The sequence below is a fragment of the Pieris brassicae genome, chromosome 9 (assembly GCF_905147105.1).
Source record: "Pieris brassicae chromosome 9, ilPieBrab1.1, whole genome shotgun sequence".
Classification (NCBI taxonomy): domain Eukaryota; kingdom Metazoa; phylum Arthropoda; class Insecta; order Lepidoptera; family Pieridae; genus Pieris; species Pieris brassicae.
Window position 1 is genome coordinate 18,378,854 of NC_059673.1, and position 17,744 is coordinate 18,396,597.

The following is a 17,744-nucleotide window of genomic DNA, read 5'->3' on the forward strand; positions in this document are numbered from 1 at the left end:
TTTTTATGATAGATGCGCAATTAAATATATCTTTTTGTACTACAAGTGTTAGCCTAGTGTCTACAGCATGCGACTCTCATCCTTGAAGTCATATCCCTAGCTATGCATCAATAGACTTACATTCTATGTGCGCAGCTTGCCTAAGACCCAAAAAGTCCGTGGTATGAATGCACAGGATACTGATAACCTACTTGCCTATCAAATTGACAGATAATCATGAAACGAATACATCTGAAGAATGTAGCGCCACTGATTGTTACTTAAAAAGCTTAAATCTCTTTGAGGATAAGGAAGTGTCTCTGAGAAGGCGAAGTTAGTGCGGACTCGAAAGCCTCACCGACATGAAAAATAAAATCATTAATATCAATTAGATTTTTTGTACTGGTAAGGTGTTTATTGTTGGACTTAACTGTTAAACTTTCTTCAGGGGATATAAAAATAAAACGACAAAATACACAGTTAAACATAATTTATTTCATATTATTTTAATTATCACAGATCCATTTATTTAATAGTCATCACGTTAACAAAAATATATATTCTACAGCGGTGAGGATTTTATCATACAAATTCTGGTTATATTTTTTACTACGTGTTAAATTATTTACATTTCATTTTAAGTATAAAAAGTGATTTAAGAGTCATAGTATGTTGAAACTCTTTTATAATCGACATGTTTTTAACACAATTGTAAAGAACCTTTCAGAGGCTGTGTGGAAAGAGAACGCAAACTAAAAATAACTTTATTCATATAGGTAACCATGTACACCTATGAACGTCAACAGAAAAGGTGTTAAATTTATTCCAAACTTACATTCACTACCAGCTCGCAAGTCATGGGCGTAGAGGGCAAGAAGAACTGGCAAGAAACTCTCCACCACTCTTTTGACTCGCCAAGTTTTTAGTCATACAAATTGTTTGAACTGGAGCAAACTGTCTTGGAATTATCAGATCTACAAAAATCATATCATTTTGTGTTTTTGTAGATCCAATACAAATCCTTCGTTACTGATACGGAAATGGTTTATTATAAACACTATTTACCATAATTATATAGATATTTTTGAGTGCACAAAAAGTTAAGGATAGGTTATCGTAATCACTTTTTATATATAAAAAATATATACAGACAGGAACTACGTCGGGTATATAAAAAAAAATCCAAAATAAAATTGTACAATTTTTCGATAACATTACGATATTTTAGTCTTTAAAACTTAATATAGAGATTACATACTATGTCAGCAGTGTGGTCGAAATATATTATAAGATTTTTGCAGTAATGTAATAATTACCAATCAGCAGGGCTACTCTGTAAAATTTAATGAAGTCAATTTCGATGTAATTCAATAAACGCTGATGGATTTCTTGATATAAGATAAATTTACGTGGTACGAACCCTCAACATTAGAAATTAAAGTAACAGAGTAACCCTGCAGGTAGTAATGACTTCAATGCCGAAACGCATAAGTATAATTTTTAACACCGCCTGGTGGGAAGAGTAAATAGGACAAGTTTATTTCGGACAAGTTTTGCGTCATATAACAAGAGAAGGTTTGGTAGATGGAAGAAGTCGTGGTTGCATTGCAAGTAGACTGGCATCACATCCGCCGAAGAACTGTATAGACTAGCGCAAAATCCCTTTATCAATAAAGTGGCATCAGAAGGAGATAAATTTAAAAAATAGCCTTGTTTTCAGCGAGCAGTTATATTCCTTTAAAAAAATTGCGAAGTTTCACACACATATTGAAGTATGTTCAGGATATTTATTTTGATACGAAATATTCCTTAGAAAGCTTCCCTTCCAGGTGGAGTTAAAAGATTTATATGTATTGTTTCATATATATAGATGTCATTTACTAGTCAATCTGTATCGTATACCCAGTTAAAATATAATTTTAATATCATAACCCATTGTAGTAAATGCATTTAAGTCTTATAATAAACAATTTTTACAATAAGCTCGGAATAGTGCGTTTAATTTGCCAAAAAAATATTTTGGCACGTATCTAATTTTACGTAACTACGAGCTTACAAGTTGCCATAGCAACGCGTTCAAAATGGCGGTGTCACTATGACAACCTAAACAAAAGACAACTAACGAATACTAAAATGCAGAATTAATGCGCGCTAATAGTTACCGACATAAAACAAAGCATAACTTAATCGAAATATTCCAATACAATGAACACTCAAACGCTTATAAAAATAACAAAACATCCGATACACGGCTACATTCTTTAAAAGATTAGGCACTATTATTGCTACTATATAATTTATTCGCTTATCTACAGCATCGATAGTTTGACAACTACCACGATTTTACACGGCCAATGGCCGATACTCTAAGTAACATTTAAACTACACAATAATTAGCAACGCCTCGATACTTCCGCCCTTTACATACAACATAGAAAACTCATACCTTTGTTCCGAAGCCTCTATGTATTATTAAGTCACAATTCATAACCAAGACGGCCTATTCTGCAGCAGATCTGCTGCATCGTGGCGGTCCATCTGCCGCAGGGCGGTAGCCAGCGAAGATATCGCGGCGGGTCCTCGCTCCCTGCACTCCCATAACTCCAAAATAGCTTCGGTAGGAGAACTCTTAGTCGCAAACCACGTGGTGTACCTATCGACCCCTAGTCTACTGGCCAGTGCCCTCCAATCGTTGCCCCTAGCGTTCGGCGGGTCCAGAATCGAGCACAGCTGACGCTTGATTCTGACGTTCAACTTAAAAGGGCCGTCGGTCTCGTTCACCCCAGTTTCGTTTACGGTGACGTTCCTTTTCACGCTTCCGTCGTCGCTCGTCTCGCTCCGGCATATACGCGCTTCTAACAAATTTTCTGTGATATTGAAATTCCTGGCATCTACGCGAGGCGAGCGTCCTCTCGGTGAATGGGTCAGATCGTCGATTGATATTCGGAACGTTTGCTTGTAGGACGGATTCGTCCTTTGACAGGCGGATACAGTGAAGTCGATATTGTCGCAGTCGTATGATCGGTCTAACGTGAAATTGCAGTGCAGGGCGTTGTAGCTCGACGTCCAAATGTGGCCGAAAGGTATTTCTTGGTACGCTGCGCCCGGTCTCGCTTTCCATCCGGGGCTGAGGTGTTCCAAAGTTAGACATAAATTGGATCCACCGTCTTGGAATAGCAACGTTTTCGGTCGCTCCAATAGAACTCCGCCTGATTTCTTTTCCTGTTCCTGACAGTAATAAGTGGCGCACGGGGTATCTTCGAATATATAGAAGCGGATAGTGTACTCGGTGCATGAATCATTAATCGAGGGTTGGGCGTACACGGCTAATTGGAGTGCCTTCACGGCCTTTCCATTAAAACTTTCCCCGACTAAAACAAATGTAGATAGCATATCGGTCACTAGGAATATTTTGTCGGTGTCGAGTTGAGTGAAGACCGGAGTGTTGATCGTCTCTTGGCCGAGGTTGACAATTTTCTTCCAATGTGGCTGGGCGTTGTCTTTGTTATTGTCTATGGCGTACAGAGCCAGGTTCCAGAAACCGTGCTTTAGGCTCGCACAATGCGGTATTTGTAATATAACCGACTTGTTTAATTGAAGTCTAGGTGGGCCACATTTAACTACTGGACTCAGTTGCGTGATACCTGCGGGCAAAAATGATTTCAAGTAACGCCTTGGGCTTCGGAGTTTTACATAAATTGCTACTTCGATTTTGTAGTAATTACGGATAGGATAAATTGTTCGCGGATGTGGTTTTTTATTTTAATGATGGGCACTAAACAAATATTCGATTTAATAGTTTCAACATGGTAATTTATAAAATTTCGTCCATTAAAACTGATCGAATCGAGATTATTTATAGTCCAAAAAGATACGTATTAAACTTATTAGCAGATTTGTTTAAGACAGCAAAAACTGAAGACAGTTCTTTGAAGAAAAAAAAACTATGAGCGTTATTTAAGGAAGTTTTTAGCGCGCTCCACCCTTGTGTGAAACCACTGTCCACTGAAGTATTTCCGAACCAATTCGACTTAAAAAGGGAGTACCAATTCTTAAAAGGACGGCAACGCACTCGCGAGTCCTTTGGCATTGAGTGTCCATAGGCGGCGTAGCACTTAACATCAAGTATAAAAAATTGATATACATTAAAGTATCATACCTTTTCCAAGTCTTGCTCTGTATCTGTCATCTTTGACAACGGCGACGTATATTTGCTCACGACGTCCTCTACCAAGCGCTCCTTCTGGTATAGAAATGGCTACCCCCGCTGGTAGCGAAAGTCTGGCTCCCGAACTTGACACTGATAACGATTGGGAAGTCGGTGAATTAGAAACAAGTTCCGCTAATTGTAACGTAACGGATTCATTTGTCGCGTCGTACATTGAGCCAGCTGGAACAAAAATATTATAAGAAATTGCAAAGGACTATGACGGATAATATAAATAATTGTGATAAAATTATCATACAATAGTTGGAAAATTTCTAACAAAACGCATGTAAATCATACATATAACATTGTATATTATAATATACATATGTATAGTATAAAAAAAACTTTGTATATTTTTTACCCTTTTTATGCTTAACGTGTATTCTATGTTTGGCTTTATTTAGTATAAGTGTTTGTAGTACGAAAAAAAGATCAAATAGGTTGTATGTGAAAAAGAAAATATTTCCTTTAGCTTTATCGAAAGGAGTGTACTAGGTCTGAAATTGAGTTGAGTAAAACTAGAAGAAATAAAAGATATGACAAAGTTTAGAAATGGGTATTTACTTCTAGTAAAAGATTGAAATGAAAATGAGCAGGACAGATTATGAGAGAAGACAATGGACGAAAAAAGACCGGAATGGCTTCCTCGGTATGACAAAAGAAAACGAGGAAGGCAAATAAAAATATGGGAAGATGATATAAGTAGAGCAGCTGGCCCTATGTGGTTACATAAAACTAGACGCCGACATAAGTGGAAGCTCTTAGAGGAGGCCTATGTCCACGCCCTGCCGATTAATTATTAGCGTTTATAATACCTCACATTTTTATGTACTAGGATAAGTATTTTACAGCAAAGTCTTTTATTATCCTTTAGCTATTCCTATATATAATTGACGAAGAGGCATCTACCTGTGAAGGGATTCCAGTACAGACGGTATTTAGAATAAAATAACAAATGTAAACTGTATACTCTACATTTGTAAGTTGTGGAAATAAACGGTCTTTTTAAGAGAAAACTAGGGGATATAATCGAGCCTAGTGAATTCCAATAGTTGCGAGAGTGACTCACCATCGTACATCAGTCGGAAAGGGTGAATTTACGATTCGAAAGATAAGGAATTTATTGCTATTTAAACTCTATTTATTAAATTGTTTGACTAATCAACATGTTATTGCAATGTGATGTTAATTGGTAACAGTTTAAACATTAATAACTATAAATATTTGTTTACGATTCAATTTACAGTATTTTCGTTAATCTAATAATGATTAATTAATATAGAATAGAACCCGGGTTTTCCACAAATTGAATAAGCTTAGTATAATGTTGGATACACACATCAGATATCCACACAAAAAGTCAATAAATTATTAAGTAAAAAAAAATTCTTGTCTCTGAAGTAAAGTCATTTTATTCACAAATTCAAAAACAATTTTGGTGTTTGCCCTTGAGGTCGTTGGTTAGATGTGTATCAACCTTTTTAACGTTCGCTCGAACAGTGAAGGAAAACATCGTAAGGAAACCGTCAGGCACGGAACACTTATCTATTACGAGTATATTGACATGATTATGAAACATGTTTTTGTTTTTTTAAGAATGCTATATTAACTTACAACTGGTGAAACAGCTGGAGGCGGAATGCTCCGACTCGCTGTAAGGCTTCGTGTCGTACTCATCGCTGTGGCCTTTGCTGGACGCGCTCGGGGTAACTTGCTGGTCAACTGGCGATGCGTAGCTGAAAAATTGCTGGTTTTCATTATCTATGTACAGTTAAATCTTGTTTTTGCTATTAAACACTGGCCAACAGAGAGACTTAATTAAAGTACGTTTTGCAGCTTTCGTTTTGTTCATGGTAATGCCCGCTGGGAGGTTTTTTATTTATTTATAAGTAATCTTACAGCACAACATATATATATTATAAAATAAAACACATAGATATTCAAAACCAAAATAGATAACATTGTTGATCTATATATACGAAACAGAAAACAATATTCTCATTTACAATTTACACAATTTTTTTTGTCAAACTGTAACTAAATATTTTTAATATAAAAGAAATTGTGACCAATGCAACAAACTCTTCCCGTTTGTGGTGGAAAATATCAACATTTCCATAAATTTTATTGTAGTAAATTCATTTGTGTTAGCTAAAAACCGATTTGGTGTTCGTACGAGGCAAATAGAACAGTTGTTGAATATCTTTTATTTATTTTTTATAAATGAACAAATTATTTAGTATAAATAACTGAAAATTTTATGAAATTAATTACTATTTTATTACGCAATAAAAAATTACGTTGGTTGGTAATATTAATTTTTGCTTCATACCTGTTAGTCAAATGCGGCACATCGTAATGGTGCTCCGTCCGTGGATCTGGAGGCGGATGCTCATATCTTGGCGGACGGTGTTGCATCAGATCTGGACCCAGGGATAGGGACTGCTTCTCCACTGTCGGGTATATTTCTGGTTGGAAATCTGTTGATTATAAAAGTTATATTTCTTTATTATGTCATTTGAAATTTCCCTCCTTCCGTATAAAGAACTGAACTTTCTAAGAAATAAAAATTTTAACAAAGAGGACTATTGGCGAAAAAAAAATCGTACCTAGTTTTTTAAATTAATTTAAAAAGTAATATATAACGCTTAATCTTAAATCTGACTTCGGTAGGTAAATAAATATATATACCAATTTATGTGGTCATCCAATTAGTTGTTAATCTGGGGTTTAAACCTTATAATATAAGTTATAATGAAACACATAAATACCTATAGCATAATACACACATGAGTTTACGCGAACATTTAATAATAATAAAGTCTTAAATGTGGCAGTCTCATTGAGAGGATGCAATGCAAATGTCCAGTGATTTAATAAATTAAATGTCCGGCAACGCCCTCGGGAGCTCTCTGGTATTAAGAGTGTCCATGGGTGGCATATCACTTAACAACAAATGAGCCTTCAGTCCATTTGCCTCCTGTTAAAAAATATCCTCCTATATAAAAAATCGCGTTTATTAAAGCTAAAGAAATATCCATTACCTGTTCTAGTCATGGTGTAAAGTGAATGGTCCCTGGTCTTCCTTTGCAGTAGCTTGTAAAGCACTGCAGCACCAGCAAGGAACACCACCACAGCTACCGCAATACCAATGTACAGTGGTATGTCACTATGAGCAGCGACTGGGAACAAAAGGACAATTTAACTTCTCGTACAACGTTCTCTCCTTCATCATCCTTCAAAGGACCATAAAGATAATTTTAATTCATCCTTTAGTTAATAACAAGTGTATTTTGTCTGTCTTTGAAGTTAATCCGAGCAGTTAAGGAAGGCTTAATTTCCTAAGCAAGTATATTTAGTCTAGAACGTTCTATGTTAATAAAATCGGACCGGACTCTTTGTCCGGTACACTTCTTTATTCATTTAGAACCTTTGAGATTGAGCCTCTGTATCTATTTTGTGATGTTTTCTGTGTTAGGTCTTTAACGTACGAGCCAATGTTTAATACGCACATATAAAGAATGTTGAATGAACATTCAAGATCAAACCTAAGGTCGTAGGAGAGGCTTGAGGCGTGCGACCCATGGGGGTCCATATAGTTAAAACTGCCCTTAATAATCTGTTTGTAATAATTTTAAGAAGAAATACAAATCTTAAACCGTAAATATATGTCCCTTTTATATGTTAAAATTAACACTTTAAAAGCAAAGTCTTATAGTATTATATCAATAGTGTACGAGTTGAAAAGTTTCGGATTTCTTGACACGCGATTCTTCATAAGATGCTTTCAAGTTACACGGAACGGAATAAATTACAAAGTTTTAACTTGCCTTACAAGGATATATTGCTACGTCACCGCTTCTACAGTTTGTGGAAATTCTTTTAAATTTTCTTTTGTTACGAGCGGAGAACAATTAATCATATTATCAATAATGTAGTTTTCTATTTACTAAGGCGCTTGATGTAATTATGAATGATAAATAATGAAAATAAAAACTGAACTGAAAATTTCAATCTATAGAGCTTTTTTAAAACCACGAAATTCTATACACAGAAAAATGGGGATTCTTTTTGTTATATACATACTTGTTAGTAACCTACCTAAGATTAAAATATAAAACGTCGATTCGAAACATTTCGGTTTTATAAAGTCGGTTAAAAATTCAATTTTTTCTAAAACATATTAAAACTGTCCAAAGTATCTTATCTTAGTATAAAGCCTAGCAAATTTATTTTAATGCGTTTATAATTTATGCGTTTTTAAATAATATATTACTACTATTTAGATTAAGAATATCGTAAATACTGTATATCTGTGTGTTGGAAATAAATACTTTCGATTTGTATAATGACTTTCATATTTTAAAACAAAAGTGCACATTAATGTCTATATTGTATATAATGACATTTAAATATCCAAGACTTTGCGAAGCTAATAAAATGTCTGTCAAAGTATAATCAACAACACCTGTATGATAAGCTTTTAAAATTTTACGAGTCGATCGTAAATGTGAAATATGTTCTTGAAAAGCTCTCTGCGGTTTAAGCTTCTCCTACACGATGAGATTTTGTGGTCTCTTGCTTCCGATAAGTAGCACTTACAGATGCTAGTTAATATTTTAATGATAGGTTACATTTTTAATGAGATTTTATGCTCTGGTAATTTATTTGGTACAGTTAATATCACTATAATAATTTAATTGAGATAAATAAATTACGTTAATATTAATTCTGTAAAATGCCAAAATTTAAAAACTTAGTAAAGATTTTATCAACTACCTCTTCTTTCGTCTTTTCGTCTAATTACATATAATATTTTTTACGATTCTTGACTATTGACTTAACTTTAAGTACTCTGGTTTAGTTATTGTTTCACACCTAATTTATGTTATCATTCAGATGTATATGTCGGAACAATGACGCTGGAATCAGCTACCATTATTAATTCAGTTAAATAACATCAATGTCAAATTAGTTCAAAAGCGAAATATGGTTTATTTGACTAGCCAATATAAATAGTTCTACAAATTAACGACTATTTGATACTCTCTAGTCATAGTCTTTATCATTAATGTTGAAGAAATTTATATATATACCGAATATGTAATGCAACAAAGTGTTAATAAATAACTTTTTAATTACATTCAAATTCTTCTTAATAATAGGATAATAAGTAATAATAAAACGATATCGTTCTCCGTGCGATCATCGCGCAACTTTTAAGTCGGCCACTGTATGTCTAACTTAAAACATAAGTAACTTAGCCATAAATATCTGTAACATATACATAAAACATAAGACTGTATATCTAGTTTCTTGGATGAAAACTTAATGCTGGGTTTTATTGCCCACGAGTATGCGCATCAAGTTTCTATAGCTTTTAATATTTATGCCGTCCCTTTAACGATTGGTCCCAGGGCGCATTTAAACAAGATTTTTGTATTCCAATTAACGTGTTGATTTTAATAAACTAGGTCTTTATATTTATATATTCAATTAGAATTATATTTAAAAAAATATATATGGAAGGATAGGCTTTGTTATACAATGGCATCCCTCGGACAAGCACAAAAGCTGGCACGGCCGCAGAGTAGAAAATAATAAACGTTTCCAATAGGCTTACTTCCAATTTTGATTTTGATCCCTAAGGATTATACTCTTAGGCTGTGGGTTTCAAGTGCGCAGCACCTGGTACTACCGATGATCCCAGAGCTGGTGCTTTCCTCATGGAATAAGTATCGAAATACAGCCAGGAAAGCCAGCATTCAGAGGTACACTGCTACAGGGACCTAACTTTTTACAAATTATCTATAAAGCCATTTTTAATTATTAAGAAATGATTACATTATGTAATCTTATTCATATTATAGGATTTATAGGATATATATATAATCCTATAATATGATTATAGGATTTCAGTGGTGACATAATTTTCATCGGTCCGGTTCGTTCATTTAAAACAGGTAGTTCGTAACATAGTTTATGTATAAATAATGACCCATTTTAATAAATTTATCTTGATAAAAATCTCATACAATTTACATCCTTAATTCAGAGCGTTTATTTTCTACAAAAATATATAAAGTGAGTCAATCGTTAACTGATTTTCATTACTGATATTGAAGTACTAAACTACTAGTACTAAACAATAAAAACTCATACTCCAGAAGTGACATGTGTTTGATCCACATGTCAAACAAATATAACAATTCTACGCAGTTTTCAAAAGTACGAAGCATAAAAATTCCTTTTATAAAAGCTCGCAAACATAGAATCTAATTGTTGCAGCGTTTATTTACTTTCGCAGTGCAGTTAATTCTATGTACGCGTTGTCACCCCGACCACGTTTGACCCACTTACATATATAGGGCTGTCAACTATGATTTCTTGTACAATTTATTGCAAACACAGAGATTTCGTTTAGGCCTTTTTTATATATACCCCTAGCCTAGTAACCACGCGATCTGACAGAGACAGATGTGGCTGAGATGATAAGCAGCCGTCTATTCTCCCTGAAAACTTTAATTACTTGAGCTAGGACTGATAGGCTGAGCCCGGGCGACGACTTCTCCGAAAATATCTTCAAGATATTTATGGCTAAGGCAGAGTGTCACCTATTATACATGTTTGTTATGAGGAAAATATTTTAAAAATAGTAAAAAAACCGTTAGAACCGATTATCCTTCAGAAACAACGCATCTAAAATGTTATTACTAAGCTACTTGTACCCACAATACCCATAGAACCGAGTTCCCCGGAAGCTGGACAAAATGATTGTTTAAACCCGTTGTAACCATCCACTTACAAGCAACATCGTACTAGTTGAATTTTGTATGAGTTGGCAGCCCTACCGCATTGCAGTGATCTCGCGAATTCAATACTCACGTGAGGTCGCGAAAAGTATAGTTTTTGGGGCAATTTTCTGGTAAATAGAAACCGGGTCAGACTCGGAACATTATACAGAACATTTTAATGAAAGATATTCTGCATTTCAGTAAAGTTAAAAATCAGGACGTGTGGAGTATCATGTATAATGTAAGCTGAGGTTTTTTACAATAAAGAATGTATTATGTTTTTTAAAGTCCATTCCCTCTTTACTTATATCAATTTTGTAACGTGCAGGACATAAAACGAATACTACGACACTTTAAGCCTTGACTTGTTTATATTATCGCAGTATACTAAAGGGTGTATTAAGATCTATCCTACATACACATCCTCAGGTACATACAGCCGAATTAGATATTACGTATTGAATAATTTTGTTGACTTAATGCTTTAGTAAATACTTGAACATTTTTGTATGTATTCCATATTTGGCTATATGTTTAGTATAATTGTTAATTTAAATTAACATAATTTATTTATATAGGCATCACAATACATTAATAATGTCAAAAAATACATAACAAACGCTTTACATTTACTGCCAGTTATCAAATCAAATGCGTAGAACGGAAAAGAACGAGATTGTCTCTTCGCCTCAATTTGTACAATGATTGTAAGGAGCTGCAACCATTACACCATGTTGCAGGTGACTTCTTATGTAATTAATAATAATAAATTAAAAACAACGATTCCTCGACGTCCTCTATCAGCAGGAGGCATGGTGAAATAAGAGCACGCACTTACATTCTCGTGGGAACAACACGCAAATACATAGTCGAAAATAACTAACATCACCGCATACACGAATTCAAGTTCGACCAGTCACCACAAGTAGCATCCCTTCACGATATATATAGTTATATTAAAGTTACCTGTAGGTATACGAAATAATTAAATCTAAATAATATATGTACCTGACACACGCCAAGATGTTTTTTTTCTTTATCGTACGAGTGTAACCCATTGACGCACAGCCGGAGTTCGAACTTACGACCTGGTTCACATGTACCGGGGCAACATTACTAAGGGTAGAGGTTGCTTCAAAGAGATATGTCTATAGAAATGATAGACTAAATCAGGCCAATTTCTTTTAAAGTACTATTTTGTCTTCTTCTATCAAATTGTGTGTAGGATTTGTTAAAAAGAGACAGACGACTTTAGTTGTGACCATGCGATTTATTTGTTAAAGTAAGGCGATATATAATTGACCTTTTTAAACTGGATGTTAATGTTAGTGTTCCGTAATTATGTACAAACACTCAAACATCAAATGTCTCCCAAGCGAATAAATATTTAGGTAAGGTGACCACAAATTGTGCATACGTCAGAATCATGATGCAACATGGTGACCATAAATCTCCAATATAAACATATAACTTTATAGTCGAATATATAAATCACGCATCCGCCACTTGCGTGCTATTGGCTTAAGGGTTGCCATAATACATGCTCTATAAATACAAAACACCAAATTTTACTAAAGATATTATTTTGTATGGTATTTCATATCGTATTTTCTATCATAACCATGTTTTAAAATTCCAGAAACAGCTTATACCCCTTTAGAGGAATAAATTACGATTATACATTTTGTTCAACATATGCAAAGTCAATCAATACAAATAAATTATAATGATATTTTTGTTAAGGAATTTATTATATTTTACGCCACGTTTTTAATAACTGTCTAGTCTCTTATCTGCTGTGTTGCTCAAATGATATCCTTTTAATTTGATCATAACATTGGTTATTAATAAACTTACAGCAGTATATATGGTTTTACGAGAGGTTGCTCCACGTCCGATGCTGGCATTAAATTGATTTCCGAAAAAAATCTCATGATGCCATTAGAGTTTCTTGCGATCTATCAAAGGCTTTTGACTGTGTCCATCACGAAATCCTAATGAAAAAACTTCAACACTGTGGCATTGGCGAATAAGTGCTAAAACTTATGGAAAAAGAAGGTTTATATAAATGGAACGATATCACGGGGATAGTCTGTTACTATGGGTGTACCGCAATGCTCCATACTTGGTCCATTCTAATCCTCATCTATATAAATGACCTACCATAACTATCACTATATGCTAAGAATATATACTTTCAGAATAAAAAATAAATGAGTGGTGCTTGACATTCTAATAGGCATGTGATCAGTCTCCTGCGCCTGAGAGACGTTGTCGACTTTTTGGCCATGACGATTTCCTTCAACTTTCGAGCGAATAATAAATGCGCACATAGAAGTCCATTGGTGCACAGCCGGGGATGGAAATTACGACCTCAGGGATGAGAGTTGCACAATGGAGCCACTAGGCCAACACAGCTCTTCTATACACGTGAATCTATTAAAAGTTTAATGCTGTTATAAAATTTATTTCTTTTTGTAAAAAATGCAGTACTAAAACGCTATCATTCGTAGTTTAGCGTCAGGTAGCCCTAAGCATATTTGTGTACGGTGGCCGTTAACTAAACGTCGTAAAACGCTGTCGGAATTAATTTGCGTTATTTGTGTATGCTTATCCGATTAACCTGTAAACTTGTGTCGCTGCGAGACTTAAGATCTTACGAAGGTATTTTATTATAATTTCACGTACCTTTTAACGACTTTTAGGGAAATATAATAAAATTTAACTTTAAATACAAACATTCAACTACATAAAAGTAACATACAGGCAACTGTAAACTTTTTATATAAACAGGGGAACGGAGAGGAGGCTCACCAAATAAAAGTGATACCGCCGCCCATGGACACTTAATGCCAGATGAATTTGTACGCTCTTTTCTTGACCCCAAGTCAAGTGGACAGCTGGTTCCACATAGTGTCGGTACGCAAAATCTCACTTAAATAACGCTTAGTTGTGGAACGACGGACGTCGAGGTGATACGGGTGGAATTTTCTATTCTGCCTCGACGTCCGATGATAAAACTCAGCTGCAAGTATTACCCGACTTTTTTATATCATCTCTTTATTTGTTCTTGACGTGTGTCACCATTAAAAGTCGACGCCCATAGCCGACACGCGTAACCCATAACCATTTTGACCGGCAACGCAGCTTAACATCAGGCAAGCCTCCTGCCCGTTTGCCTCATGTTCCAATAAATTATAATAATAATCGTTTAACTTAATGTTGATATCAATGTGGTGTAATGCTGCCTGGAACGGTAAAAAAATGAAGACCGTCTTTCAACAAGTCAGAATATAAGAATCCAATTTTCGAATACAATAAAAAGTTAATCGCAAATAAAACTCGAGAAGGGCCTGCACCCCGCTGTCCCAACCGGGGGATTAATATTGAAATTTGTACATAGTGTAAACATTTGTCAGTGCCAGTCGTGTAAGTCCGCTGCAGAGATGGGAGATACAGAATCCAATCGAAATTTACAAACCCTTGTTCGCTTCGGCCATAACGTGGTAGGAGGCATCGAATGAAATTCTCCAATTCATTTCCTACAGGGGAATGTAGCCCTAACGTCATTAATCATAAAGGTGGTTGCGGTGTATTGGTTTGTGGGGATGTTTGGATGCAGTCTGCGATCGCCCGCTGAGTTCTCTCAGCGGAATCACAACAAATTATTTACGGCGTCCACCTCCGGTGATGAGAGCCGTACGCGTCTGTGTTTGCAATTCATTTTTATATAGCTCTGGACGAAATGCAGAAAAAGACCAGACGAAAATGTCATATAAACTATAAGAAATAAAATCAATATGCCAGACGTATTCAAGAAATAGAATATGGACTTGCAATATTAGTAAGTCAACGCGATACTTCGAAGTTCACCTATGTCGCACATTATATCACGACTAAACATTACTCTTTATGGTTATTAGTATACCCAGGCCATTTTAGTTTCCGTTCGAGACATGCCATACGCATATTTATATTATTACTTCAATTTATCACATCGTTATTTGAGCGAAACTCAAACTTCAAGAAATGCAGGATCATTAAAATATTATTTATCCGTGACAATAATGAACTATCGGAATATGGTAATAGTAACGATTTACAAGTGATTAACGGTCAAACGGACAGATTAAACATTAGCAATTCAAAGGAGCTCGACACTGTGCAAAAGGCTATAACTATAAATGTTTAGACAACAAAAGATGAAGCGACTATAAAATTTCACCATTTCCCCTTTGTGTGAGCAATTAGGCTAATGAAGAGGGCCGAGTTTCAGTGCAAATGAATAGTCCTTTCCCAGAGTTCTTCGCATTCACGGGCTCACCTTTCATGTGGGTAATTTACTGATGCTCGTATGTATAGCTTTACTTGAATTAGTTAGCAGCGGTGAATCCGACTCATGTCTGCAAACCACTCCATTGAGCGCCACTCACAACATATTTTCTTTCATATAATATTTCATCATGAACCTTTCTGCGATATACTTTTGTCTTTAATGAAATTTGTTCTATTATAAAGACCAGTGTTATGGATGACCGAATTAAGGAAACACTGTGTAAAGAAGATAGCATTGATAGATGACTGTCACAGTCTTAGAAAATTTAACAAGAAATAATGCGAAGAAAATAGACCGCCGAAAGATGATAAGCAATAAATAACGATCAATCTCGAGGAAAAGATAAACAAAAGCAATTTATACGCAAATATGTCAGGAATTGCTGATTTATATAGCGCGAAAAGAAAGGCACTGGAGGAGGGAATCGTTGAGGTTAACCAAAATGCAGCTTAGGGCTATTTATCAAAACGATCGATAAACAAAGTAGGAAATTGAATCCGAATCAACGGGGGCCACGCATGATTTATTGGCCTTATAACAAAGTATGGATTGATCATTCCATTTGGTATATTGGTTCGGGACCGCCAGGGGAGCTGACCGGCTGGTGTCATTAAATATTTAATAGCCATTCATATTTTGTACTGGCCGCGTAAACAACAGCGAGTTCATAGGTATGAATTTTTAAAAGGTTTTCGTCCAATTAAATTCCCTTAAATAATTTGTAGCAAACTGTCATTTGTTTTTTTTTTCAAAACAAGAACGAACTTTCATTTGTTTTTTTACAAAAAACGCTCATAGTACATAATCTTAATAGGATTTGTAGGACTAGGTAAAAATACGATTTCTTCACAAACAAAATTGCCTGTGTCCAATTTAGCATCAAAGGCATTAAGATATGAATTTTTAAGTCAATGTTACGTAAGTATACCATAAAATTTTAGGCTTGTCTATATTTAGACGATATGATACGAGCCAGATGGTCACGGAGCCCGATTTTAGTATCTCTTGAATCTTTTAACGCGTACGCCCAAAGACGGACCCTTTGTGTTTCTTATCATGTAATTCGGTCCATAAAATTTTGACTGCTGACGGAAGGTGGGACGGGTTTCAATAAGCATTACCGTTGGCCGTTTAGTTCATGTACTAGGGACTTCGTGGGGAGCTTTGATCAAATATGGTCTAAGCATAATGAATAACGAAACGTAAACCGCATACTTGCGGGGAGAGATTATGAGACTGTACTTTCCGGACAATTATTACCGCTGCCGGCAACTTAACCTTAACCTGTGCGACTTGCAGTGTCCATCATCAACAAGCTCCCAGATTACAGATAGTAAATACATTTTCCGCTTACTCTTGAAACTTAATAGTTGTAAATGTACTTAGAAAATATTTATGGACAGCAACCGGTTTTGGTAAAAATATCATAATTGTATAATAGTTCTATAGTATTTTCAGTTGATATTTGGCCATTGGAGTGTAAATACATAAATAAATGTACCTCATAGTTATGAACGAAGGATGTTTATTTTTACCTCGGCATCTGGTAACGAAACACGCGTTCAGAATAATTATCATGTCTTTCGTGTTTTGTAAGTTCTCTCAAGACGGCATATGAAGTTTTAATTTTGTCATTTCTGTTGGTTTAAGTTTGCCCTGGTAAGTTTAGTTCCATATGTTCCTTACAAATTATAATGTAATGCCATCAAAAACATAACTTGTAAAAAACCAACTCTCGCAACGCAGTTCTTCTAAAGTAAAAACTTCGGAGATCCATTTATTATGTCGGTCAATGTATTCAATCCCTATTTAAGTGTCTTTCTGTCTTAAGTTATTACGTAATTAGCTAACCTATGAAAATCTTATAGTCACCATATCAAATATAAATAGCTCTAAATACAATTAAACAAAGTATTCTTAATGTTTAAACATTTGCAATTTATTAAACACGAAAAAAACTTCAAAATTCAGCATAATTAGTCCCAAATACTTGTGTAGTATTTAAAAATTCACTGCAGTCATTTAAAATATGTGACCTACATTTTTATATGTACTCTGCGCTGGAGAGCTTTTGAAAGAAATTCGTAGAATTTTAAGCTTTACATTATGTATGAAATATTTTTAATAACCAGTCATGTCTGGCATTTTATTATTATTTATTAATTTAGTTATGAAACTTGGGAAGCCCTTGTGGTACATACCACCAAATCCAGGACATACTAGAGAAGGGAGAAGTTAAAAGTACCCACAGCCTGCCATGCATGGTGAATAATGGAAAAGGAGGCGAAATGAGATCTGGGGTCTCTGCCTACTTCTCTCTTCTCTTCGGGAATATAAATAAAATAGACTATTTTTTTCATCAGTTAAGTAACGCATAATGTGTGGTCTTCAAGGTTCTATAAATATATTATAATATATATATATA

General features: G+C 34.9%; 1 protein-coding gene across 2 annotated transcripts in view; it reads right to left on the reverse strand.

Moving 5' to 3' along the window:
• Nucleotides 1-466: 466 nt before the first annotated feature.
• Nucleotides 467-17,744, reverse strand: part of LOC123714382 (netrin receptor UNC5C-like) — a 74,586-nt gene continuing 57,308 nt past the window's right edge. The window contains exons 8-12 of one of the 2 annotated variants that reach the window (XM_045668618.1): nt 7,234-7,371; nt 6,522-6,669; nt 5,804-5,925; nt 4,139-4,279; nt 467-3,623 (exon numbers count right to left, since the gene is read on the reverse strand). In XM_045668618.1, coding sequence (XP_045524574.1) covers nt 2,464-3,623; nt 4,139-4,279; nt 5,804-5,925; nt 6,522-6,669; nt 7,234-7,371 — 1,709 coding nt within the window. In that variant the 3' untranslated portion in view covers nt 467-2,463. Of the gene's footprint in view, nt 3,624-4,138; nt 4,370-5,803; nt 5,926-6,521; nt 6,670-7,233; nt 7,372-17,744 lie in introns of both variants that reach the window. The other variant, XM_045668617.1, reaches the window with a different exon arrangement.